At 40.2% G+C, this 27,811-nt stretch overlaps 1 protein-coding gene and 1 pseudogene across 1 annotated transcript; one reads left to right on the forward strand and one right to left on the reverse strand.

Moving 5' to 3' along the window:
* Window positions 1-23,806, forward strand: LOC118664903 (L-lactate dehydrogenase C chain). Its single transcript, XM_036325612.1, has 7 exons — window positions 1-195; window positions 4,660-4,777; window positions 6,636-6,809; window positions 13,313-13,486; window positions 15,739-15,856; window positions 20,726-20,849; window positions 23,340-23,806. The coding sequence occupies exons 1-7, from the start codon at window positions 70-72 to the stop codon at window positions 23,502-23,504; spliced, it is 999 nt and encodes a 332-aa protein (XP_036181505.1). The 5' UTR covers window positions 1-69; the 3' UTR covers window positions 23,505-23,806.
* Window positions 22,470-23,222, reverse strand: LOC118664902 (annotated as a pseudogene).
* Window positions 23,807-27,811: the final 4,005 nt, after the last annotated feature.

The following is a 27,811-nucleotide window of genomic DNA, read 5'->3' on the forward strand; positions in this document are numbered from 1 at the left end:
GCTCGCGACCAGCGTTATTTAGGGAGTTCGATTCCACTGATATGGCGTCGTCTCTCTCAGGTTCTCACAATGTCAACGGTCAAGGAGCAGCTTATTAAGAACCTGGTCGTGGAAGATAAAATCTCCCACCAGAAGATCACCGTCGTCGGGGTCGGTGCGGTGGGCATGGCTTGCGCCATTTGTATCTTATTGAAGGTAAGTGATCAGCCCGTTCTGGGGCTGAGGGTCAAGCTCTTCGGGGCCTTGTCGATGGATGAGTTCAGGTTTGCACGGCTAATCCCTTGGCCGCAAATATGTATCCTCTTCATCTGACTTTTTTTCCCCTCTTGGTCGTATTCCTCTCCTCTGATTTTGACGCAATTTAAGAAACATTTAGCCTTGACTGGTCTGGCTCAGTGGATAGAGCGTCGGCCTGCGGACTGAAGGGTCCCGGGTTCGATTCCAGTCAAGGGCATGTACCTGGGTTGCGGGCACATCCCCAGTGGGGGAGTGTGCAGGAGGCAGCTGATCGATGTTTCTCTCTCATCGATGTTTCTAACTCTCTATCCCTCTCCCTTCCTCTCTGTAAAAAATCAATAAAAAAAAAAAAATATATATATATATATATATATTTTAAAAAACATTTACTTGGAGCTTACCATTCTTAGACTAGTTCAGATTTATTTGTAGGCACGTTGTTAAGCATTATGACATTGCATTATAACAGTTCAATCCATGAATTGTCTTCCTTGAGGAGGAATGGGTGAAAATTATATTTCCTAGTGGCTTCCACTTTACAATTAAAAAAAAAAATGGTATGACATGCTCGTTATAAAACAAAAAGTACACGATTTGATAAAGTTATTTTGAAATGGAAGTTCTTTAATTTTCCTTTCTGTTTCCAGAGCATCGTTTCATGTGCTTATTGGCCGTTTGTATATCTTCTTTGGAGGAATGTCTATTTAGATCCTTTGCCCATTTTACCCGGCCAGCATGGCTCAGTGGTCGAGTGTCTACCTATGGTCCAGGAGGTCATGGTTCGAGTCCTGGTCAGGGCACATGCCGGGGTTGAGGGCTCGATCCCCAGTGAGGGGCGTGCAGGAGGCAGCTGATCAATGATTCTCTCACTTCATTGATGTTTCTGTCTCTCCCTTCCTCTCTGAAATCAATAAAAAAAATACTTTAAAAAATCCTTTGCCCACTTAAAAATCCAGTTATTTGTTGTTTAGTTGCAAGAGTTCTTATATTTTAGATGTTAACTGCTTATCAGATACATGATTTTTACATATTTTCTCCCATTCCCTTAGTTTCCTTTTACTCTCTTGATTGTGTCCTTTGATGCACAGAAATTTTTTAGTTTAATGTAGTTTAGATTATCATTTTTACTCTTATTGCCTGTGCTTTTGGTGTCATATCTAAAAATCATTGCCACATTCAGTGTCATGAAGCTTTTCCTCTGTGTTTTCTTCTAAGAGTTTTATAGTTTTAGATCTTCGATCCATTTTGAGTTAACTTTGTATATGGTATAAAGTAAGTGCTCCTACTTCATTCTTTTATATGAAAATATGCCATTTGTTAAAAAGATATCCTTTCCTGGTTGAATGCTCTTGGCACCCTTGCCAAAAATCACTTGATCATATGCATTAGAGTTTATTTCTAGGCTCCCTATTTTGTTCCATTGCGCTATATGTCTGTATTCTATTACCTCACAGTTTAGATTACTGTAGTTTTGTAATAAGTTTTTAAATCAGGAAGCATAAAACCTCTAACTGTTATTTTTCAAGATTCGCTATTCATGCCTTCTCCCTCCTCCTCCCCTTTCCTTTCCCCTTCTCTCTCCCCTCCCTTCCCCTTTTCTCCCTTCCCCTTCTTTCCTTCCTCCATCTCTCCCTCCCCACTCCCTCCCTCCCTCCCTCCCTCCTTACCTCCCTCCCTCCCTTTTTCTGAATTTGTGGGGGTTTTTTTTGCCCCCAGTTTGTTTTGGAGCTCGAGCATTGGCCTCATCTTGCCCATTCAGTGCTAGCAGCAGCAGCAGCAGCCAGATTTTGCCTCCTCCAGAGTTCTGAGACTAGTTCCTGAAGCACCTGTTTTAGTCTTTCTGTGCCTTCAGCCTTAGGGGTGATAGTTTCAAGCTGTGGTTACAATCTTTGGGTTATCTCAAGTGTTACCTTTTTCTTCTTTCATCCCTCCAACATCTGTCTAAACAATTTCCTATATTAAATTCCTTCCGTTGAAATGCTTAGAATGGTTTCTGTTTTCCTGTTCCAGACCCAGACAGATACATAGACTGATGTAAAAACAGATCTGTAAACATATAGTTTTTTAAAAATCAGCTAGCCCTGGCTGGTGTTGCTCACTGGATAGAGCATCAGCCTGCAGACTGAAGGGTCCTGGGTTCAATTCTCCATTAGGGCACATGCCTGGGTTGCTGGCTTGATCCGCAGTGGGGGGCATGCAGGAGGCAGCTGATCCATGATTCTCTCTCATCATTGATGTTTCTATCTCTATTTCTCTCTCCCTTCCTCTCTGAAATCAATAAAAATATATATTTTTAAAAATCAGCTAGCCAAAAGTTTCATTCTTCTGGATGAAACTCCTTATCCTCCTCCTATTCCTGATATATGACACATAATTTAGTAAATTTTAGAATTTACAGTTGTCCTTTAAGATGACATGGTATCTGATTTGAGAAAAAACCATTAGTAAATAGGGACTTGTATCCTTTTTTGTTATTGCTCACCTTTGAAATCTGGCCACTGGAATCTAAGGGAATACACTCCTTCTATATAGTTTTATATTCTGTTGAATCTGATGAAAACCCAATTCAAATTAGAGTAAGCATATAAAGAGACTATATATTGTTCACATAACTAGAAAATCTAAGAGCAGAGCTAGCTTCAGGTACTACTAGATTCTAGAATTCATACATATTGAGACACAGTATTTATATATCTTGGTTTATATTTTCTCTATTGGCTTAATTCTCAGGCAGGGTCTTTCTGTGTAGTGGTAAAGATAACTATACAGTTTATTCTTAAGAGTCTTATGTCATTCTTAGAGCTATGATTCCAAAGAAAAATGACACTTAATTTTCCATCTTCCACTTCAAACCTTATAGACATTGTGCCCATTTGTTATGCCTGGGCCATATGCCCATTTGTGAACTAATTTCTGTGACCAGAAGGAAGAATGGAACAATTGGTTGGGTCTGGTTATATGCACATCTACTGTTAGGTTGGAGGGCTGATATTAATTGTACTGTACTGACCTACATAGAAAGGGTTCCTATAGGTGGCTACTTTTCTATTTGGCCATAACGATGCATACTGAAAACAACTTTAGCCAATTTAGAAATAAGGCATATGGGCTAAATATAGTAAAATCCTTGGAGAGAATTTAATAATTTCTCATAGGCTTTATTTTTTAAATTGATTTTTAGAGAGAAAGAGGAAGGGAGAGAGGAATGTAAGAGGGGAAGGAAGGAGGGTAGGGAGGAGAGAGACAGAGATAGAGACAGAGAGACAGAGACATCCCTTTGTTGTTCCACTTATTTATGCATTTACTAGAGGCCTGGTGCACAAAATTCGTGCACAGGTAGGGTCCCTAGGCTGGCGACCAGGGCTGATGGGGGCCTTCCAGCTGCTGACCAGGGACTTCCTTCGTTCCGCGCCAACCCGGGTGGCCAGTGCATGTCATTGTGATCAAACTCCCAGTCTCCTGGTCGAACTCCTGAGGGGATACTTTGCATATTAGCCTTTTATATATATAGACTAGAGGCCCAGTGCACGAATTTGTGCATTGGTGGGGGGCGTGGCCCCTGATGGTCAGTGTGCGTCATAGCGACTGGTCGACTGGTCATTGTGGTTGTTCTGCCATTCGGTTGCTGGGCTCTTATATGTATAGATTGTATGTGCCTTGACCATGTCATCTTACTGCAACCTTGGTGTATCTGGACATGCTCCAACCAACTGAGCCAGCCAGGGCAACAGTTTTAAACTGTTATCTGAAGTGGAAGAAACCCAATTCTAACAAAATTAACAATTATATGAAGGCAAAACAATGACTTTTTATTATATTCTGTTGTTTACCTTGACTTCTGGCCCATTCTAGGCATATTAAAAAACTATCATTTTTTGGGGGAGGGGCGCGGTAAGAGATCAACCAAAGGACTTGTATGCATATAAGCATAACCAATGGACACAAGACACTGGCGGGTTAGGGGAGCCTGGGGGAAGGTCGGGGTGGGGGGGGAAGGAGACAAATGTACTACTCTTTGTAATATTTTAAGCAATAAAAAACAAAAAAAACATCATTTTTATATAATTTTTTCTATTAAAAATATAACTCTCCTGCCGTAGCCAGTTTGGCTCAATGGATGGAGCATCGGCCTGCGGACCGAGGGGTCCCAGGTTCGATTCCGGCCAAGGGCATATACGTTGGTTGCGGGCACATCCGCAGTGGGAGGTGTGCAGGAGACGGCTGATCAATGTTTCTCTCTCATCGATGTTTCTAACTCTCTATCTCTCTCCCTTCCTCTCTGTAAAAAATCAATAAAATATATTTAAAAGTATATATATATATATCCTTTGCGTATAAAATAGCCACACAAAATTTTTTCTCATTCTCCTAAAATAAGAACATTTTCCAGAATATCTTATTCATAACTTTAATGTATTTTAGGATTTGGCTGATGAACTCGCCCTTGTTGATGTCGCAGAGGACAAGTTAAAGGGAGAAATGATGGATCTTCAGCATGGCAGTCTTTTCTTTGCTACTTCAAAGATTGTTGGTGGAAAAGGTTAATTTTAGTGTTTTTTTAATTTTTATTTATTGATTTGAGAGACAGGGAAGGGGGGGGGCATTGATTTGTTGTTTCACTTATTTATTCATTCATTGGTTGATTCTTATATGTGCCTTGACCAAGAATCGAACCCATAACCTTTTGGTGTATGAGATGATGCTCCAATCAATGAGCCACTCAGCCAAGGCTATACTAAATTCTTATGGTTTTCCTTCACTTTTATTTTTCTCAGATTTAAAAGGACAATTTTTAAAATATATGTTTTTATTAATTTTAGAGAGAGAGGAAGGGAGAGGGAGAGAGAAAGAAATATCAGTTGGTTGCCTCCCACACATGACCCGACCAGGGACTGAGCCTGAAACTCAGGCATGTGCCCTGACCAGGAATTGAACTGGCGACCTCCTAAGACATAGGTAAGTGTTCGACCACTGAGCCACATCGGCTGGGCAGGACAATTTTTAAACAACTTGCTTTTAATGTCTTTTTAAGATATTCAAATTAATATTCATAGAAACAATTATTTTAAAATATTAATTTTGAAATATAAGAAGAGTTTAAGTATAACAAACATTAGTGCATCCCAGTGAAATATTACCAATTCAGTTGATACATTATGTAATGTCTATTCAAATCTCATTCAGAAATTGAAGTCCAAGACTAGCCTAGACACGGTGCTTTTTTAAAAAATATATATTTTATTGATTTTTTACAGAGAGGAAGGGAGAGGGATAGAGAGATAGAAACATCGATGAGAGAGAACACATCGATCAGCTGCCTCCTGCACATCCCCTAATGCGGATGTGCCCGCAACCAAGGTACATGCCCTTGACCGGAATCGAACCTGGGACTCCTCAGTCCACAGGCCGACGCTCTAGCCAGGGGTGGGCAAACTTTTTTACTGTAGGGCCACAATGGGTTCTTAAACTGGACCGGAGGGCCGGAACAAAAGCATGGATGGAGTGTTTGTGTGAACTAATATAAATTCAAAGTAAACATCATTACATAAAAGGGTACGGTCTTTTTTTTTTTTTTAGTCTTATGGCCCATGGGCCTTAGTTTGCCCACTGCTGCTCTAGCCACTGAGCCAAACCGGTCAGGGCTATTTTTTTTTATTTTAAAATTTTGTTTTATTGCTTAAAGTATTACAAAGAGTATTACATATGTCTCCTTTTTTTTTTTTTTCCTTGACCTTCCCCCGGTCTCCCCTATCCCCCAGTGTCTTGTGTCCATTGGTTATGCTTATATGCATGCATACAAGTCCTTTGGTTGATCTCTTACCTCCCCCCAAACCCTCCCAGCCTTCCTGCTGTAGTTTGACAGTCTGTTCGATGCTGCCTCTGTATCTATTTTTGTTCATAGGTGAAACAGTTTTACAACTGATCATCAGATTTAGAAGGTAGTTTATTTTCTTTTCTGGATCAAGAATGTGCCTGTGATCTCAAATCCAGTCCCTTCTAATTAGAAATAAATACATTCCTACTCTTGGAATCCTGAAACAGATACATACATTTTCAGAGTTTTAAGCTTCTGATATATATAGTGTTTCTAAGAAGCCAGAGAGTTGATTTGCATTGCCTCAGGCCTTAATAATAAATGAGAATGTCTGCTTAAAAGCATAGTATGTTCTATTTTTTTTTTAAAAAAGCTGTTTGAAACTTTTAAGTCATAGTGACAAGACTTCCTTCAGGTTATTCAAAATGATATTACTACATGGAAAGTCTATTCATTTCCAAATGCCAGACATGAAAGTATATAAATGCTTTAATACCAAGATCATACAATACTCTTTTAAAGAATTAAGGAACAATGATTATGGCAGTCATGATCCAAATATTGTCTTTTGTTTCTCTTTTAGATTATCGTGTATCTGAAAACTCCAAATTAATTATTGTCACAGCAGGTGTACGGCAACAGGAAGGAGAAAGTCGTCTTTCCCTGGTTCAACGTAATGTGGATATCATGAAATCAGTTATTCCTGCCCTGGTCCAGTATAGTCCCGACTGTAAGATGCTTATTGTCTCAAATCCAGGTGAGTCTTTTCTCTTTAACTGCATAAGGATGATCTTTCCAGACCATTCCTTTTTTTTTTTACCCCTAGTGCAAGGGGAAGTTTATTTAGCATGCAAAGCGAAAGTACACTTAAAGAGGAGACTGGAGCAGAATGCTTAGAGAGGTGCCTTGGCCCTTTAGAAAGAAAGTCACAGAGGCAGAAGAAGTGAGCCAGCTGGGCTGTGTGAACTCAGGAATCAAGTTACAGAGGCAAAAGAAGGGGCTTGAAGGGGGTTAGCCCAGGATGTGCTGCTGTAGTCCAATACTCCCTTAGTTGCAAGTCTTGTGGGGACCCTAACAGAATGAAAAGAAAGATACAAGCTTGAAGAATAAAGGCATGGGCAGGCTCTGGAGAGAAAGCATGTACTGGGTTCTTTATTTTAAGAGTTTATTTTATTATTATTATTATTATTATTATTATTATTATTATTATTAGAGATCTGGTGCACAAATTCGTGCATGGGTGGGGTCCCTTAGCCTGACCTGAGCCCTCTTGTAATCCGTGACCCCTTGGAGGGATGTCGGACTGCCGATTTCAGCCAGGCCTTCGGGGATTGGGCCAAAACCAACAGTCCGATATCCCCCTGAGGGATGTAGTAGTGCCAAAGCGACAGGTGGCCGGGGAAAACTCCAGCCGGGGCCGGGCACAGCTCTGCTGCCACTCATCCTGGCCCTGTTGTGCCTGCCACTGCCACCACCACCTGGTAGTGCTGCTGCAGAGGCGGAAGAGGCTCCCACAGCCATAGCTGCACTCACCAGCTGTGAGCCTGGCTTCTGGCTGAGCAGTGCTCCCATTGTGGGAGCATACTAACCACCAGGGGCCAGTTCCTGCATTGAACGTTTGCCCCCTGGTGGTAGGTGCGCATCATAGTGACCGGTCATTCCAGTCGTTCTGGTCATTCGGTCATAATGGTTGCTTAGGCTTATATATATATATAGATTTTTTTATTTTCAAGAAAAACAGTTTTAAATATAATGTTACATGCAATAAAAATTAATATTTCAAGAAAAAAGATTTTAACACATTGTATGCGGGAAACGTATTTATACGTTCTACCAGTGTAGTAGAGTGCGGGAGACGTATTAATACATTTTTTATAGACTAGTGGTAGAATGCGGGTAACGTATAAATACGTAAACTAAAGTTATCGTAATTTTACTGAACGTTTCCATTTGCGCAAAAAATTAGCAAAAATGGCCCATGCCACCTGTTAGCGTGTGATAAAAACTACCCGCAAACAATGTGTTCAATATAATAATACCAAAACTGTACTAACATAGTATCACAAAAGTTGTAGGAAATATTAAAAATCTGCAAATAACAGGATTATTTCTATTCAAAAATATATTTTTTCTCTTTTTTTTTTAAAGAACTTTATTGAGGTAAAATTTATGCACAATAAACTACCCATTCAAAATATATAATACAATGATTTTTTCCAGCTTTTTTGAACTATAATTGCCATATAACATGCAAGTTTAAGGTGTACAGTGTGATGATGATTTGATACATTTACATATTGGGAAATGATTACCACAGTAGGGTTAATTAACAACTTCAACACATACAGTCATCTCTTGGTATTCTCAGGGCATTTGGTACCGCTGTGGATACCAAAATTGGACATCCAGAGACTCCTGCCACCGCCGCTCTGCTCGCCAGCCTGTGAGCCCAGCTTCTAGCTGAGCATCGCAACCCCTGTGGGAGCGCACTGACCACCAGGGGGCAGCTCCTGCACTGAGCGTCTGCCCCCTGGTGGTCAGTGTGTGACATAGCAACCGGTCATTCTGCTGTTTGGTCAATTTGCATATTAGACTTTTATTATATAGGATACTATTTGTCTCTAAATTTTGCGTTACCCAAAAATAAACCCACACCTTTATAATAAATTAATATATGACAAAGGAGGCAAGAACATACAATGGGATAAAGATAGTCTATTCAATAAATGGTGTTAGAAAAATTGGACAGGTATGTGCAGTAAAATGAATCTAGACAACCTTCTTACACCATACATAAGAATAAACTCAAAATGGATTAAAATTTATATGTTAGACTCGAAACCATAAAAATCCTTGAAGAAAACATAGGCATTATAATCTCGATGCTCAACCACTGAGCCACGCCAGACAATATGCCACATATTCTTCATTCATTCATAGATAGACACCTAGGTTGCTTTCATATCCTGGCTATTGTGAATAATGCCGCAATGAACATGGGAGCGCAGGTATCTTTGAGATACTGATTTAATTTCTTTTGGATATATACCAAGAAGTGTGATTGCTAGATTATATGATAGTTCTGTATTTTAATTTTTTGAGGAACCTTCATACTCCTTTTTATAGTGGCTGTCCCAGTTTATATTACCATCAACAGTGCACACGGGTTTCCTTTTTTCCACATCCTCACAAAATGTCCCTAAATATTTTATGTTTTTGATGCTATAAAAGGAGTTCTTTACATTTCATTTTTGTTTATTGTGAGTAAATAGTAATACTGTTGATTTTTATGTATTGACCTTGTATCTTGAAAAATTGCTAAATTCACTTTTTAATTCTAGTAATTCTCTTTAAATTTTTGGGATATTCTCTATATCAGTGGTTCTCAACCTTCCTAATGCCTTGACCCTTTAATACAGTTCCTCATGTTGTGGTGACCCCCAATTTCATTGTTACAGATTGAACATAATTAAAGCATAGTGATTAATCACAAAAACAATATGTAATTATATATGTGTTTTCTAATGGTCTTAGGCGACCCCTGTGAAAGGGTCGTTCGACCCCCAAAGGGGTCACGACCCACAGGTTGAGAACCGCTGCTCTATATATTATCGTGTCATCTGCAAATACAATTTTACTAGTTTTCTTTCTTTTCCAATTTGAAGACCTTTTTACTTTCTTGCCTCATTTCACTAGTTAGCACTTCTAGTAAAATGGTGAATGTAAGTAGTAATGACAGACAAATGTACATCACCCTGGAGGCTCATTTACTCCCTTTTTTTAAAAAAAAAAATTTTATTGATTTCAGAGAGGAAGGGAGAGGGAAAGAGAGATAGAAATGTCAATGATGAGAAAGAATCATTGATTGGCTGCCTCCTGCTCGCCTCTTACTAGGGATCGAGCCTGCAACCCAGGCATGTGCCCTTGACTGGAATCGAACCTGGGACCCTTCAGTCTGCAGGCCATCGCTCTATCTACTGAGCCAAATTGGCTAGGTTCCTCCCTTTGTTTTGGTAGCTTATTAGAGAGTTGGATCAGCTAAATTGAGCCATTGAGCCAGCCTATGTAGAAACAGCAAGGTCTTAAGCTGATGTCAGTATTCCTGGCATGCAAGGTTCTTTTCAGGGCCCTAAGGATATATCTTGGCTCTGGAAATGCATGCTGCTTACCACTGTTCGCAGACCCAGCTATCCTTTGATAAATTTCTTGTTATTTAAGGAAACTAGGGGTTCACTTCCCCCTCCAAAGCTACATACAGATATGTAACACAATGTGCTGGTGGGGCTCATTTTTGTTCTCAGAGGAGTTTCAAGAAAACAGCCAGCACATCAGCCAAGAGAGGCTCCTCTGCACTTGGCCATTTTGTATACAGAAGATCTGTGCCTAGCCCAGGGGTGGGCAAACTTTTTGACTCGAGGGCCACAATGGGTTCTTAAACTGGACCGGAGGGCCGGAACAAAAGCATGGATGGAGTGTTTGTGTGAACTAATATAAATTCAAAGTAAACATCATTACATAAAAGGGTACGGTCTTTTTTTTTTAGTTTTATTCATTTCAAACGGGCCAGATCTGGCCCGCGGGCTGTAGTTTGCCCACGGCTGGCCTAGCCTATGCTGTGGAATAATGAGAAGTCAGTGTACATAGAGTGGCTCCCTACTTCTCTGCTGCTAAGATTTTTCCAGTAAATACTATTTATATGTATGCCCTCTGGTAGTACATACTGGTAGTAGTATTAGTGTCCGTGATACCTTGTATAAGTGTTGAGAGTGGACATACTTGCCTAATTCTTTATTTCATGGCAAAGACATTCAGTCTTATTGATTATGATGTTTAATGTGGGCTTTTTTCCCCCTAGAAATTCACTTCTCTTCATAATTGTGGAGAGTTTTTTAAAAATCATGTATGGGGGTTAAATTTTATCAAATACTTTTTTCTGCATCTATTGATCCTTTTATCATTATACTAGAAACCTGGTGCACGAATTTGTGCACGGGTAGGGTCCCTTGGCCTGGCCAGTGATGGAGGCCTATCGGGGGTGCTGGCTGGCCGGAGGGAGGGGCCCTGGGAGGTTGGCTGGCTGGCCCCCCAATTGGGGCCTATGGGCGGGGCAGTTGGCAAGGGAAAAAGGGCCGCAGGAGGTTGGCTGTGGCAGCGCACTGACCACCAGGGGGCAGCTCCTGCATTGAGCAACTGTCCTATGGTGGTCAGTGTGCATCATGGCGAATGGTCGACCGGTCATTCCGGTCATTCTGTGGGGAGTGGGCCTAAGCCATCAGTCGGATATCCCCTGAGGGCTTCCGGACTGTGAGAGGGTGCAGGCTGAGATGTGGGACCCCCTCGAGTGCACAAATTTCATGCACCAGGCCTCTAGTATTACGTAGTGACAAAAGGGTTAATAGGCACAGAGAAAACATTCAACAAAATTCAACACCTAATCATGATTTTACAAGTGAATCCCTCAGTAAACTATGTGTAGAAGGAAATTATTCTGATAAAACATATAACCTATAAAAAGATATTAAAGATGCAAAACCTATAACTAGCATCATACTCAGTGGAGAAAGACTTGAAAGGTTTCTCCCTGCTAATAAGATCAGGTAAGACAAAGATGTCATTTCACCACTTCTATTTAACATCATGCTGGAAGTTCTGGCCAGAGTCACTGAACAAAGATTTATCAGACAAATACTTTATTTATTTATTTTTAAATATATTTTTTTATTGATTTTAGTGAGGAAGGGAGAGGAAAAGAGAGATAGAAACATCAGTAATGAGAGAGAATCATTGATTGGCTGCCTCCTGCATACCCCACACTTGTTGCAGGATAGAGCCTGCAACCTGGGCATACATCCTTGACCGGAATCGAACCTGGGACCCTTTAGTCCACAGGCCGACACTATATCCACTGAGCCAAACCAGCTAGGGCTCAGACAAATACTTTAAATCAGCTATTATAAGTATGTTTAAAGAGCTAAAGCAAACCAAGCCTAAAGAAGTAAAGGAAATATGAGACTGATGTCTCACTACATATTGAATATTAATAAACAGAAATTTAAAAAATACTAAATAGAAATTCTGAAGTTGAAAGCTAAATGAAAATTCAGTATATAGGGTTTAACATCAGATTGAAAAGGCAGGAGGAGGAGTCAGTAGACTTGAAGATAGGTTAGTTCAATGTTAGGGCTTTCTAAGTTTCTATTGATGCTTTTTTTCCTTTGGTGCAAACTACCTTATTTTTTTTTTTTAATATATTTTATTGATTTTTTACAGAGAGGAAGGGAGAGAAATAGAGAGTTAGAAACATCTATGAGAGAGAAACATCGATCAGCTGCCTCCTGCACATCCCCCACTGGGGATATGCCCACAACCCAGGTACATGCCCTTGACCAGAATCGAACCCGGGACCCTTCAGTCTGCAGGCCGACGCTCTATCCACTGAGCCAAACCGGTTTCGGCCAAACTACCTTATTTTGTTTCATGCCTCATAATTTTTGTTAAAAACTGAACATTAAAAAAATGATAGTATGAAAACTGTATAAATCAAATTCTTCTAGGGATTTTTGTTGTTGATGCTTGTTGCAGCTGCCTTTTGTTTATTTCATGACTTTTGTGCACTCAATCTGCAAGTCTGTATTCTTTGTTGTGCGTGGCCACAGACATCTTTTATCTCTTTGTTTCGTGATCAGCTAATTATTGAATGGAACTTTTAAAAAATGTGGAACCAAAAAGTATTTCCCAGTCTTTGCTATAGGCCTCTGTGTGCATGTTGGAGTATGCCTTCAACACTCAGCCAGTTTTACCACTGTGCCCTTCACTTCCTGCTTGTGCAGAGCCTCAAGGTCATACAGAGCTTAAGCTTAGGATCTTCTCATGTTTTTCCTGAGCATGCACACACTGGCACACTGCCCTGGGTATGCATATGACTTTTGTCTAGGTAGAAAATGTTGGTAGCTTCGATGAGGCTTTGGTGATAGAGAGGGAAAATCTAGGCAGCCTTGAGGTAGAATTAACGAACTATAAAATATACAGATAGGCACATATATTATCTTAAAAGAGAATTTAAAAAATTCTAATAGTGAATAATTCAACCTCTTAAAACCTACGAGAGAGATTATCAATATTTCCTTGTTGAATTGCTTTGCTTCAAACTTTGTAATAAATTTATATTTGACTAAGACATTTGATCTGTCTATTCAGAAAAGCAAACTATAAAAGGAAGTTATTATAAATCTTTTTGTAACAAGAAATTTTTCTTCCTAGTGGATATTTTGACATATGTGGTCTGGAAGCTAAGTGGCTTACCTGCCGCTCGTATAATTGGAAGTGGTTGTAATCTAGACTCTGCCCGTTTCCGTTACCTGATTGGAGAGAAGTTGGGTGTCCATCCCGCTAGCTGCCACGGTTGGATTATTGGAGAACATGGTGATTCTAGTGGTAAGTATAAACCCATTTTCATTATGTAATCACACTTATCTATAATGATGCTTTATTTTCTTTAAAGTCTATTTTTTGTGAAATTAATATAGCTGTGTAACTTTTGTTTTATTGGTATTTTCCCGGTGTACACTATCTTTTTTGATTTCTTTATTTTCAGCTTTTTGCATCATGGATTTAGTTACCACTCATTAAATTGTGCATAGAGCATATAACTATTTTAAAAGCCAGTGAATGTTTCTCTTATCTGGAGCACTTTCATTTATTGTTATTTTTTAAACATTACAAAGGGACAATACTGGTTTTTAGTATATTCACCGAGTTGTGCAGTCATGACCACAATCTAGTTATAGAACATTTTCATCACCCCAGAAAGAAACTTTTGCTCCTGAACTCACTCCTACCCCAGCCCCACGCAACCACTAATTTACTTTCTGACTCTGTAGCTCTGTTTATTCCAGACTTTTCATTTAAATAAATTTATATAATTTATGTTTAAACTGTTACTTAGGCCATACCTATCTTTTTCTTTTCTGAACTTAAACATTTAAGTTCTGCAGCACAATTAGAACTTTATACTTCTTACAGTGTTCTCTAATTGTATCATGTTTGAATCTTCTTTCCACAGTGGCAGTAAACCCATTAAGAATAAGGACCATTGATTCAGTTATTCATTTGTTTAGTCAAAACATTTAATAAGTCCTTCTTGTCTGTTGTGTTTTTTTAAAAAATATATTTTATTGATTTTTTACAGAGAGGGAGGGAGAGGGATAGAGAGCTAGAAACATCGATGAGAGAGAAACATCGATCAGCCGCCTCCTGCGCACCTCCTGCTGGGGATGTGCCCGCAACCAAGGTACATGCCCTTAACCTGAATCAAATCCGGGACCTTTCAGTCTGCAGGCCGACACTCTATCCACTGAGCCAAACCGGTTAGGGCTTGCCTGTTTTTTTTTTTGTTTGTTTGTTTGTTTTACTCCAAATGTCATCCTATATAATAAAAGCCTAATATGCTAAGTGTCCAACTGTTTGTTCTGCCGTTCAACCAGTTGCTGTGATGCGCACTGACCACCAGGGGGCAGACGCTCCGACCAGTAGGTTAGCTTGCTGCTGGGGTCCGACTGAACAGGACTGGGGGAGACGAGCCAACACGCTCTGGAGCCCTCCCACGGTCCTTCACCAGCCCCAATCATGGACTAGTGGGGACCCTCAGCCAGGCCTGCTGGGATCAGGCCGAAACTGGCTCTCCAACACCCCTGAGGGGTCTCGGATTGCAGGAGGGTGCAGTATTATAAGAAATACTTTTGATTTGACTTAGACAAATACTTAATTTGACCTATTGGTTTGTGTTACTGTACTAATTCAGCTCTTCCTCCTGGAAGTCATTAAAAATAAAATTTCCTAATTATGTTTTTATTTCTCACTTTTAATATTACATTATTTTATTTGAAAACAAATCAGTGTATTTTTAAAAATATATATTTTATTTATTTTTAAATTGATTTTTAGAGAGACAGGAAGAGAGAGGCAGATAGAGATAGAAACATCAATTAGCTGCCTCCTGCATGCCTCCTACTGGGGACCAAGCCTGCAACTGGGGAGTGTGCCCTGACGGGAATCGAACCAGCAACCTCTTGATGCATAGGTTGATGCTCAACCACTGAGCTACACTGGTTGGGCAACATTTTTTATTTATTGACTTGAGAGAGAGAGAGAGAGAGAGAGACATATTAGATTGAGAGATTTATTGTCCCACTTATTTATGCATTCTTTTGTTGATTCTTATATTTGCCCTGACTGGAGATTAAACCTACAACCTTGGTATATCAGGATGATGCTCTAACTGTGCTATTTGGCCAGGTTAGCTTCACCTTATTCTTTAATTGGATATGAGATTCTAGATTGACAGTAGTTCCCCCTCAGCTCTTTGTTACTGTTGAGAAGTTTGGTGTTAATTTGTTGCTCTTTTCCTGTTTTGCTTGTAATATTTTATCTTTTTAACCATCCTTTTCTTCGTGGATTCTGTACTTGTACCTTGCTTTAAAATACCTCCTATGTCACATAGTTATAAATAAATTCTACTACATATTTTTCTAAAGCATAATTTTATTTTTTACATTTCCCCTTTTGGCCATTTGAAACTTATTTTTATTATATGGTATAAGGTAGTAATCTAAGTTTATAAAAAATTACTAAAACAACCGAAGCAGTGCTAGGAAGAAGAGTTCATTCTGAGATACATTTCTTTTTAGTGCCCTTATGGAGTGGGGTGAATGTCGCTGGTGTTGCTCTGAAGACTCTAAACCCTAACTTAGGAACTGATTCAGACAAGGACCAATGGAAAAATATCCATAGACAAGTTGTTGAGAGGTAAAGTACTCACTAAGTTTCTTAAAGCATTAATAATCAGTAGTAAGAACAAATGTCACAGAAAAAAATATAGTTGATCGTTGAGTTTTGTGTGGTAAATGATTCTAATCTTATGAAAATCCTTGAATTCAGACTTATATTACCCATTGCTTTATTTGGGGGCATTTTCACAAAGCAAATGTGCTTTACAAGAACTCATATGTGGTTGAGGGTAATTTAGCAAGTAATTATGAGCACTTTGGAACCAGCTTTCCTAGGTTTGAAACCTGACTTCACCACTTATTAAGTAGTGTGATATTGCCAAGCTATTTAAAATTTCAGAAGCTCAGTTTCCAAGTTTTTAAAATGGGGATAATAATAGAGCTCACTTTAGAGGGCTGTTATGAAGAGTAAATGAGTTAATACACATAAAATGCTTAGAATAGCACCTAGAACTTGGATTCATCAAATGACTCGATGAAAAAAACAACACGGAGCCGATGCAGATGATCAGAAGTTAACTGGGTGTATTTATAAATGAAGTGTCTGACTCTGTGTAAATCAGCTTTAACAGCCCACATGATTCTCCTTTATGCTTTAGCCAAGTCACATATTAGTAAAAGTTACACAATCTAAAAATCACTTCTGGATATTCTAAACTGGAATATTAAATTTATAAAAGCTCAAGTGTAATGTATATTTAGGATGTCAACTCTACAAAAATGTATGATAATTAGGGCAGAGACTAAAAAGATACACAATATAGCAACAGTGATTATGGGCAAGTTTTTATTTTTTAAATGCCTTTTAGTTTAAAAAAATAAATTATTTTCTGATCATAAAATCATATGATCACCTTAATCTATACAGAGTTTCAATTGGGAAGATGACAAAGTTCTGGATAAGGTGGTGGTAATAGTTATACAACAGTGTTTATGTACTTAACTAGTAGCCCATCGCATGATATCATGTGCAGTAGACCACCCGCCGCTTCCACGGGAATCTGCTGGAACCACAGGGAGCTGCATTCATCCCGCGGGAGCCGCATTCATTCCGCGGGAGGTGGGAGGGAGCCGTGCTGCTTCCGCGGGAGGCGGGCCCGCCATCTCCTCTCCAGGCTTGCGCTCGGCCGCCGAGGCTGCGGGCCAGCCCCCTGTCCCTGTCTGTGTCCACTCCGGCTCCAGGGGGCCGGCCTGAGTGGGGCACAGCAACAGAGCAGGAATTCTGCCAGGCTGCTCATGCTGCCCGCTCTCAGCGGCTGCCCCCGCTTCCCCAGGACTGGGGGACTCTGGTGGGGCTGAGAGGACTGGGCACCACCATCTTTGTCATGGAGTGACAGTTAATTTGCATATTGCCCTTTTATTAGATAGCATACCAATGAACTGTATACACAAAATGGTTAAAATGGCCAATTTTACCACTATTTAAAAAAGAAAATAAAGTACATGGCTATACATAGTGTTTTGAAGTTCAGACTGTCAAGTTAATGAAACATAATAAGCTTTAACCTAACATTAAGTTTATCAAGCTTGGTGAAAGGACACTGGACAAAAAACACAGTTTAGAGCAGTGATGGCGACCTTTTGAGCTCGGCGTGTCAGCATTTTGAAAAACCCTAACTTAACTCTGGTGCCGTGTCACATACAGAAATTTTTTGATATTTGCAACCATAGTAAAACAAAGACTTATATTTTTGATATTTATTTTATATATTTAAATGCCATTTAACAAAGGAAAATCAACCAAAAAAATGAGTTCACGTGTCACCTCTGACACGCATGTCATAGGTTCGCCTTCCCTGGTATAGAGTATTAGCATTTTAAGGAGGTATTACAAGTGCTCAGGTGTAGCTTTCAGGCCACATCACTATCTTGTATGTTTTAAATACCAAATACTATAACATGTTACAGATCAGTACTTGTTCCAATTAGTCCTCTCAACAATGCAGTGGCCAAAATGGAATTATTTGCCTTTTAGTCATTTAGCAGAGGATCTATAATTATAAAAAAAATCCTCAGAGTACTGCTAGTATTTATCTAAAAAATGACTCAACTCTTTTATAATCTTTGATTTTCCAGTACCTAACCAATAATTGCAGAGGAGTGAGATCAGGATTTAATAAGATGTCCTTCTAGGTTCCCAATAGATCATGTAATTTAGAACATGGATCAGATGTCTTAAAATATCAGCCTTAGAACTGCTTGTTCTCTTTGCTCCCTTTAGCTTTCCTTTTATACCAAAAATTTTATTTTCATTAGGATGGTTAATAACAGGTAAAAGATTATGTTTTTAGCCATTTTTTCTCAATCCTCTTTCTCAAGCCATTTTTTGTTAATCCTACCTGGAGGATATTTTTCCATTGATTTTTAGAGAGAATGGAAGAGGGGCAAGAGACAGACAGAGAAACCTTGATGTGAGAGAAACACATGGATTGGTTGCCTCCTGCATGTACCCTGACCAGGACTGGGGATCAAGCCTGCAACTGAGGTACATGCCCTTGACTGGGAATCGAACCTGTGACCTTTTAGTCTGAGGGCTGATGCTCTAACCACTGAGCAAAGCGACTAGGGCTCTCAAAGCGATTTTGTTAATTCCTGAGAGGATAGATCTGTCATCCAGATTCCACTGGTAAGATTTGTCCCCAGTTATCTAGGCAGAGCTTTCTACTTATATACCATCAATTAATGACTTTCTAGGCATAATCTTCCTCCCTTTCCTTTTACTTAACCCACAGATGCTTGGTCTGAAAGCTAATCCTAATTTGACACCAATTAAGAGTCTGAAAGCTAATTCTAATTTGACACCAATTAAGAGTCTGAAAGCTAATTCTAATTTGACACTAATGTGCATGAATTCTAATAGTACCCCTGGTTCTGGATTGATAGTCAAATCCCAGCACACCACAATGAGTACAGTCCAACTGTTATGTGCTGAGATGTTCCATTTACACATCAGTCTTACATTTTGCAATCAAGTATGTTATGTGCAGTCCTGGTGCCTTGACATTATGTGTAGGTGGTTGTTAGATAACCTGATAGGAATAACGATGCTGTACATTCTGTGTTTCCTATCGTATATTCTTTTCTCAAAACTAAGTAAACTCAGTGCTATCTTAAAACCTCCTTGTCTTTTGAGTCAATCCAAACCTGAGACCACTGTTGGTGGCAGTACAAAAATATAATACATATATATTGTAGACAACAAGAATATTCAGGAAAGCATAAAGAAAATAATAGCAGCCCAGCCGGCGTGGCTCAATGGTTGAGCATTGACCTATGAACCAAGAGGTCACAGTTCAATTCCTAGTCAGGGCACATGTCCAGGTTGTAGGCTCGGTCCCTAGTGTGGGCCTGCAGGAGGCAGCCAATCAGTGATTCTCTCTCATCATTGCTGTTTCTATCTCTTTCTCCCTCTCCTTTCCTCTCTGAATTTAATGAAATTTTTTTTTAAAAGAAAATAATAGCACCTGTAAGCCTGTCACTAAAAAATAATCACTATTAATAACTTGGTGGATTGATACTGTTCTAAAGTTTCTATAAAAATGTGTTATAGCCGAAACCGGTTTGGCTCATTGGATAGAGCGTCGGCCTGCCGACTGAAAGGTCCCAGGTTCGATTCCGGTCAAGGGCATGTACCTGGGTTGCGGGCATATCCCCAGTGGGGGATGTGCAGGAGGCAGCTGATCGATGTTTCTCTCTCATCGATGTTTCTAACTCTCTATCTCTCTCCCTTCCTCTCTGTAAAAAAAATCAATAAAATATATTTAAAAAAAAAAAGTGTTATGTTCTCTCCTGGCTGGTGTTTCTCAGTGGCTAGAGCATCAGCCTGCGAACTGAAGGGTTGTGGGTTTGATTCCTGGTCAAGGGCACATACCTGGATTTTGGGTTTATTTCTAGCCATGATCACGGCATGTGGGAGGCAACCAATTGATGTGTTTCTCTCACATTAATGTTTCTCTCTCCCCCTCTCCCTTGGTCCCTTCTACTCTCTCTCAATGGAAAAAAATATCCTCCGGTGAGGATTAACAACAAAATAAAAGTATTGTGTATTTTACAAGTTTGAGATGAGAAATTACATAGTGTTTAGGACTGTGTTATTTTCTTTTGAAAATGTATCATGGCCCAGCCAGTATGGCTCAGCGGTTGAGTGTCGACCTATGAACCAGGATGTCACAGTTTGATTCCCTGTCAGGGCATATACCCAGGTTGCAGGATTGATCCCCAGTGTGGGGCATGCAGGAGGCAGCTGATCAATGATTCTGTCTCATCATTGGTGTTTTTCTCTCTCTCCCTCTCCCTTCCTCTCTGAAATAAATAAAAATAAAGAAGGTTTATCAACATTTTCCCAAATTTCCATATATTACTGGTTTAATGATATATTCTTAGGAAAAATATGTGCACATGGCTTAAATTGTATACATTGCACCTCAGTAACAATTTTTAGTGGCTAGCAAGATACATATGCTAACTTTCAAGGTGAACAGATTCTATGTTTGGATATTTAAGCAATAATATAAAATACACAGTATAACATACAGATCATATATTATAGAGTTGTATACCTAAAACCTGTGTATTTTTTTAACCAGTGTCACCCCAACAAGTTCAATAAAAAAGTTAAAAAAGCAATAATACAAAAAGTTTAAAACTAATTTTCATCTTGAATGGCTTCAATATTCTGCCTTTATGATAAAAGGAGGGTGAATTATTAAAGTGATAATGAAGTCTGTGAGAGTAGTATTAAAATTTGTATTATTTATAACTGGTTTCTAGAAAATTTTAATGGAGTGGCATTGATATGTAGGTTGCTTCAGAATGGATGCTTGCAATATATTCTTTTCTCTAAGTTGACTTCTCATTCATTTGCTTTTCTTATTTTCTACAACTGTAGTGCCTATGAGATTATTAAGCTGAAGGGGTACACCTCTTGGGCTATTGGCCTATCTGTGACAAATCTGGTAGAATCCATTTTGAAAAATCTTAGGAGAGTGCATCCAGTTTCGACTATGGTTAAGGTAGGCTTAAATTGATCTTTATTATCATTAATGTTTGTTGAGTCCTTACTATATGCCAGGCATATACAAGGTGTTATAATGGTGAACAAAAAAGACAGAGATCCTGCCCTTATAGAAGTTAATGAAAAATGGACTTAATAAAACAATTACAAAAGAAAATATCTAATAATAAATTATACTAAGTGCTATAATGAAAAACTAAAAAGTGCTAAGAGTACACAAGAAGAGAATTTAACTACTCTGGGAAGGGGCATGGGTGGTCATTAGGGAAGTCTTCCCAAAGAAGTAAAATGACCTAATCCAAGTAATGCGTAGGAGTTAATTTGGAAGGCTGGATTAATATTCCAAGCAGAGGGAACACATGTGCAAGAGGATCTGAGGTATATATAAGCAGAGAACACTTGAGGATCTGAAAATAAAGGGTCATCTGTTGAAATGCAGAGAGCAAAGGGAGTAATGGGAAGTGCACGGTGAAGGGAAAAGCACGCAGAGTCAGGCCACCAAAAGGAAGAGGGTAGGCTGAGGGGGTGGCAGCAGGTCATGGTCATCACACAGGGCCAGGCTAGGCCCCAGGGGTCTAGGACCTTGTTTTCAGCCCACTCACAGCCCCCAAATGGCATGATGGGATGGGCATGCATTCTCCAGTTCTAGTCAGAGAAGCCCCTTCTAGAGGAAAGAGAGAGAGAGAAAGTAGAGAGAAACAAATTCCTGGAACACTGGCAGGGAACCAGAGGGTGTTCTTTCCCAGCATAGTGACCTTCTTTCTGATACCACCCAACATCTGGAAGCTCATGAAAAAACTTCAAAAGTTACAGAGAGGTGACAACAGAATGACCAAGTACAGGGAAAGTAAGGGAAGGTGAGTGGAGCTGGAGCTGGAGCCTGGCTGGGAATGGAATGTGGGCTGACAGTCTGGTGGGACAGTGGGCTTCCAAAGCTAGGCACAGACCAGAGTGGAGTGAATGTGAGTACAGCCTGTACAGGGGCCCTCAGAGGAAGACATGTGGTTGGTCTGATGGAGCTCATGAGGTTGAATATAAAGTGACTACCAAATGAGGAAGCTGGACTTCAGTGGAGGAGGCGGCCAGAGAATCCCTCTGTGGGTGACTAGAGCAAGACAGGAACAAGGTGTATACCCTGAGCTCCTGAGGAGAGCCCAGAAATGGTGAGAGGGATGCTTGGTTGAGTAGTGCCTGTGGGCTTTGAGCTATTGTGGGAAACTGGGAGGCACCACTCTAGAATCAAGGGACTTTGCCCTTCTCTGAATGCTAGTTCCTGGTAACTGTTTATAATCAGACCTGGAGGAATAACAAGACCTTTCCGTCACCTCCTCCAACCCTAGACTCAACCCCAAGGGTGGAGTAGGAAAGAGTAATGAGTGATGAGAGACAGGGAGGTCTGAGGGGTCTACTGGGTCTTCTTATCTTCCAGGGATAGTAGGGAGAGGCAGAGGCTAGTTTATGAGAATGCAAGCATTGTGTGTGTTGTGCAGGGCTGTTTTTTGAATATATTTTTATTGATTTCAGAGAGGAAAGGAGAGGGAGAAAGATAGAAACATCAATGATGAGAGAGAATCATTGATCGGTTGCCTCCTGCATGCCCCACAATGGGATTGAGCCCGCAACCCGGGCATGTTCCCTGACCAGGAATTGAACTGTGACCTCCCGGTTCATAGGGCGATGCTCAACCACTGAGTCACGCGGACCAGGCAATTTGTGCAGGTTTTAATAGACTTTCTGGCAGCTGCTTCTGTGGCCTTGGATTCAGAAGCTGGAGTGGAGGGAATATTAAGGCTGGAGACCAATGTTTCAATAGGCCCAAGATAGGGTAGTGGTCATGACTGCACCTATGCCATGGGCCCTGTACATCACGGGAGGCTCAGGGTATCAGTCAGGTTGGGGCAGTGGATAGAGGTATCCTGGAAGGTAGGAGTATATTCCATTGGCAACTGGTGAGTGCCCTGCTAGGCATGAGAGGGTACCCATACCCATAGGTTCCATTGGAGGCTCACTTCTGGAGACTTGAGATTCCATCTGTGGCATCTTTTGTCCAAACTCAGTGGCACACCATGGTGTAAAAGTCAATTTATACAAAACAGAGCCTTCTCAGTCACTTTCTGCTTCAGAATTCACTGTTCTCTTGATGTATCTCAAACACAGGCTGCTTGATTGTACAGTTCTTTATCAGATGAAATGACATTATGAAGGACTGCATGGCACCCTTACCCTTAGATAGAAGGATGACCCGGTAGGGGGTAAACAGTGCCTTTCTTGGTCCCTTTGAGGCCTCTGGCACAATATTCATGATACTGAACACAAGTTCCACATGGTCATAGGACATTAGGATGCTCTTGGTATTGTCAATGATCACTCAACCACCCGCTGAGGATTCTTGTTGTGCTCCAGTATACTCTTATTCTTAAGAAGCTTTCTATCACAGCTGCTTTTCCATATCAGGTTAACTGAACAGTAATCTAATTTTGCCTTTTAGGGCTTATATGGAATAAAAGAAGAAATCTTTCTCAGTGTCCCTTGTATCTTGGGGCAAAGTGGTATCTCAGATATTGTGAAAGTTAACTTGAATTCTGAGGAGGAGGACCTTTTTAAGAAGAGTGCAGACACAGTTTGGAATATCCAAAAAGACCTGGTATTTTAAAGCCTTTTAATGTTCCACTGTTTTATAGAACAGAAGATAACAAACTGTGTATTTTACATTTTGAAAGTATTTTCATCTGATACGAAAAATATAAGAAGGCATTGGAGACCTATAGCATACTCCAGCCTCTCAAGGGTAGAAAAAGGAAGTGGTAAAGAAATATCCTCTTTTATGAATCTCGCATTGCTCTATTCTAAGATACCCAACTTGTACAAATGTAAGAGTGGCCTTTGGGTTTAATAAAATATATATAACAATCCATTATAATATAGAACTTGATTTTTTTCACAAAACAAGCACTTTTTCTGGTATTGAAATTTTATCTTGTGCTTTCTTCCCTTAGGGAAACAGCATATTCACTTTATATTGCTTCATGTGTCTATGTATAATTTTTACTGAGTGCTTATTTTTAAGACCATGTATTTCAGAAGGAAAACAGAAATATACCTTTTTGGTGTAAAAAAATTTAAATATCTTCAACCCTGCAAGTATAATACCAATTAATCTAAATTCAAATTGTGGATTTGGTGTCTTTGTTGAAATACTACACCGGGAGCTTAGACCATCACATTAGATATAAGTGAAAATTAAGCATTGTGGAAAATAAATATAAGGAAATGTCTTGGTTTGTGTGATTAACTGAAACTAATGTGAAACATGGAACCTCTGATTTCCAACTTTCAATTTGGAAATCGATTACATTTCTTTCCAATTCGTTCAGCAAATTACTATTATTCTTGCTGTGTAATGATTATAAGTCAATATGACATGATTTCTGCCCTCCAGTATCTTACAGTGAGTATTTAAGGTACATCAACTAATTAATTATTAATGAATGCTTTATAAAAGTCAACTGATAGCTCCCTCTTTGTGTCCAATCTAGGAGTGAATGTTCTTCTTTTGATTTATATATACAAATATATGTACATATGTATATGTGTATATACATATAATATGTAACATATGTTTCCTTTACTCCACAAAGAATTAAGGCAGCTGTAGGAAATACCAATGAAACAAAAGCTAAGAAATCAGGACCAAGGTGATTTACAAATTAAGACTAGAGCAGCGGGAAAAGTTAGAAGGCATCTGTGCCGGCCCTGAGGCCTTGCATGGCTCTAGTGCAGGTGTACCTATTTGCAAAGAGAGTCACAGTTCACCCTGTTAGTCTTGCTACTGTAATAGCTTTCATTCTAGTCATTTACTACCAAACATGATTTGTTCCCTATTATTTTGTTTTTTAATTTTTTATTGATTTCAGAGAGGGAGAAAGAGAAATATCAGTGAGAGAATTATTGATCGGCTGCCTCTTGCACACCCCCTATTGGGGATTGACCCTGCAACCCCAGGCATGTGCTCTTGACAGGAATTGAACCCAGGTCCCTTTAGTCCACAGGCCGCCACTCTATCTACTGAGCCAAACCGCTAGGGCTATTTTGTTGTTTTTTTTAAAACACACACACACACACACACACACACACACACACACTTCCCATGAATACACAAAATATAGTAATGAGTTTAGGTAGGATCGAGGGAAAGGGGAATCTTCTGTGGATTTTGCCTTGTTTTAAAAGCTCCTCTTTGTATTCCAAATTAAAATTTTATTTTAGGAAATCCTGGCAGAGATTGAAAAGCTGTAAATAGTTTCTACAGTGAATATTCTAGGAAGTACAACTATATCATGTATTCTCAGTGGGGGCAATATCACCCTTTGGTGTGTGTGTGTGTGTGTTTAAATGAGACTCTTAGATATTACAAGGGTTTGGCTCTGTAAAGCTCAGCCCTACCAGGTAAAATCTTATTACTTAGTATCTAATTTCATGAGGTGGGAGGAACCGAATGATTAGGGGAAAATGCCTAAAAAAGCTCTTGAGGGAGAGATAATGAAAAAAAAAAGTTAAACACTGCCCTACATTTATAAAATTATTTGTCAGATATGTATTGTCTATTATGATTGACAAATGAATTAGAAAAACAGTTAATTATGTAGAATATGGCAAAAAAGATGTGGAAATCTTGGTTTATTTCAGACTAAGGGATAAGTGGGGAATTTTGGATTCTACACTCAGATAATGAATTGTTTTCCCTTCCATTTGTAGAAATGGTTATCGGCACTGCACTGATCAAATTCTTAGGGTTTCATATCTTATTTCAAAATCCTGTTGCAGGCCCTAGCCAGGTAGCTCACTTGGTAGCTCCCCGTATGTTAAGGTTGCAGGCTCGATCTCTAGTCAGGGACCATATAAGAAGCAACCAGTGGCCTGACCGGCGTGGCTCAGTGGTTGAGCATCGATCTATGAACCAGGAGCTCGAGGTTTGATTCCCGGTCGGGGTATATGCCTGGGTTGTGGACTTGATCCCCAGTGTGGAGTGTGCAGGAGACGGCTGATCAGTGATTCTCTCATTGATGTTTCTATCTCTCTCTTCCTCTCCCTTCCTCTCTAAAATCAATAAAAATTAAAAAAGAAGCAACCAGTGTATTCATAAACAAGTAGAACAAATCCATGTTTCTCTTTCAAATCAATTTTTAAAAATTAACAGAACATCTTCATTGCATAGAGGGTTTAAAAATTATATTTTTCTACTTAAGCTCACTTTTGCGAGTGGTAAAAAGTAGTCCTGAGGGGTTGTGGGCTCGGTCCCCAGTAGGGGGGCAGGCAGGAGGCAGCCGATCAATGATTCTCTCTCATCATTGATGTTTTTATTCTCTCCCTCTCCTTTCCTCTCTGAAATCAATAAAAAATGTATGTATTTTTAAAAAGTATCCCTGTGGTATCTTTCTCCTACAGCCCTAGTGAAAAATTCCCAATCAAGTGTAAAAAACCCTTATTGTATACATCTGGACAAAGTTTGGTTAGAAATGGTTGTTTTTTTAAAAAAACACTTTTTAAAATATATTTTATTGATTTTTACAGAGAGGAAGACAGAGGGATAGAGAGTTGGAAACATCGATGAGAGAGAAACATTGATCAGCTGCCTCCTGCACACCTCCTACTGGAGATGTGCCCGCAATCAAGGTACATGCCCTTGACTGGAATCAGACCTGGGACCTTTCAGTTCGCAGGCTGACGCTCTATCCACAGGGGCAAACCAGTCAGGGTGGTTAGAAATAGTTTTACTTGGACTCTCCGGTGGATGGGTTCTGGGGAAGCTGTACTCCTTTTGATAGCTGAGGCCCGCTAGTTCAGTGTGCCTGCTGCACCTCCTGCAGTTGGAGCCCAAGGAGCCTCTGAGCCTCTTTGAAGATCGCCAACTAGATACCTCAGCCCACCAAATGTGCACAGGTGTCAGGCATCAGAGCCCCTATCTCAGACCTCGTGCTTACGCCAGGTGTGCTAGGCCCCTATGAAGGGTGCACGAGCTGGGCACAGCTTCAGTAATCAACGGTTTTCCTCCTCGGACCTCAGCCAGCTTTTCTGCATTCTCATCCTCTACCTCTCCAGTGAGAGCGGCCATAAGCTGGACAGCAGAAGTCCTGTGCACCAGCAGGTGAGAGGATGCAATGGGAGCGAATTTCTTACCCTGGGTCCCTTGGGGGCGGGGGCTGGCCTTTCTCCCGTTCTCCCGTGTGAGTGTGGCTGGAGGTACCTTGTGCCTGGCTGTACTTGGCCTTGGGCTATACTTGGCTCTGTTCTGGAGCTGACAACTAGGGCAGGGGGAGGACGATGGTGGAAGGGGAGTAAGAGCCAACTGGCTATAGTCTCTTTGGTGAAGCAGCCCCCTTTCCTTCCTTCATTCCCTCTTGTAAACACCTTCCTCTTCCTCTCCTTGCTTTGCCTCCTGGATGCTGGGCTGCTGGCCAGAAACTACCCAGCTTGATAGTCAACTTTGTCATTCCGTTGTGTCTGAAGCACCTCCTTCCTCACTGGCGCCCAGGAGTTCTCTACAAACCAATTTCTGATGTGGATGTGACTTTGCAGTTTTCCTCTATTAGATTTCCACGATGGCGACTGCCAATCATGAACTTAAGAATTGCACTTCAGAGAAGGCCATTCATCACAGTAAGATCCCCGTTATAGGAACTGGAGCAATTGGTGTGGCCTGTGCAATCAGCATCTTATTAGAAGTTACGTGCTTTGTGCCATAGTGTTAATCAAGGTTTCCTCTGTTGGAGGTAAGGCTACCACATGTGGTTGTACAAGTGTGTCCAGTTCAAGGGTTGAGTGGGAGCCCTATCTGGCTTAACCCAGAGGAAGAGGTGACCTTTTATTTTAAATCCTTACCCAAGGATATGTTTTTATTGATTTTAGAGAGGAAGGGAGAGAGAAACATCAATGTGTGGGAGAAACATGGCCGGTTTCCTC

The sequence above is a fragment of the Myotis myotis genome, unplaced genomic scaffold, assembly GCF_014108235.1.
Source record: "Myotis myotis isolate mMyoMyo1 unplaced genomic scaffold, mMyoMyo1.p scaffold_m19_p_10, whole genome shotgun sequence".
Lineage (NCBI taxonomy): Eukaryota > Metazoa > Chordata > Mammalia > Chiroptera > Vespertilionidae > Myotis > Myotis myotis.

Bases quoted from the DNA above. Each gene is read 5' to 3' on its own strand.
- LOC118664903 (XM_036325612.1), top strand. From the start codon at position 70: ATGTCAACGGTCAAGGAGCAGCTTATTAAGAACCTGGTCGTGGAAGAT. The intron at 196-4,659 runs GTAAGTGATCAG...AATGTATTTTAG, and splicing joins CCATTTGTATCTTATTGAAG to GATTTGGCTGATGAACTCGC. The intron at 13,487-15,738 runs GTAAGTATAAAC...ATTTCTTTTTAG, and splicing joins AGAACATGGTGATTCTAGTG to TGCCCTTATGGAGTGGGGTG.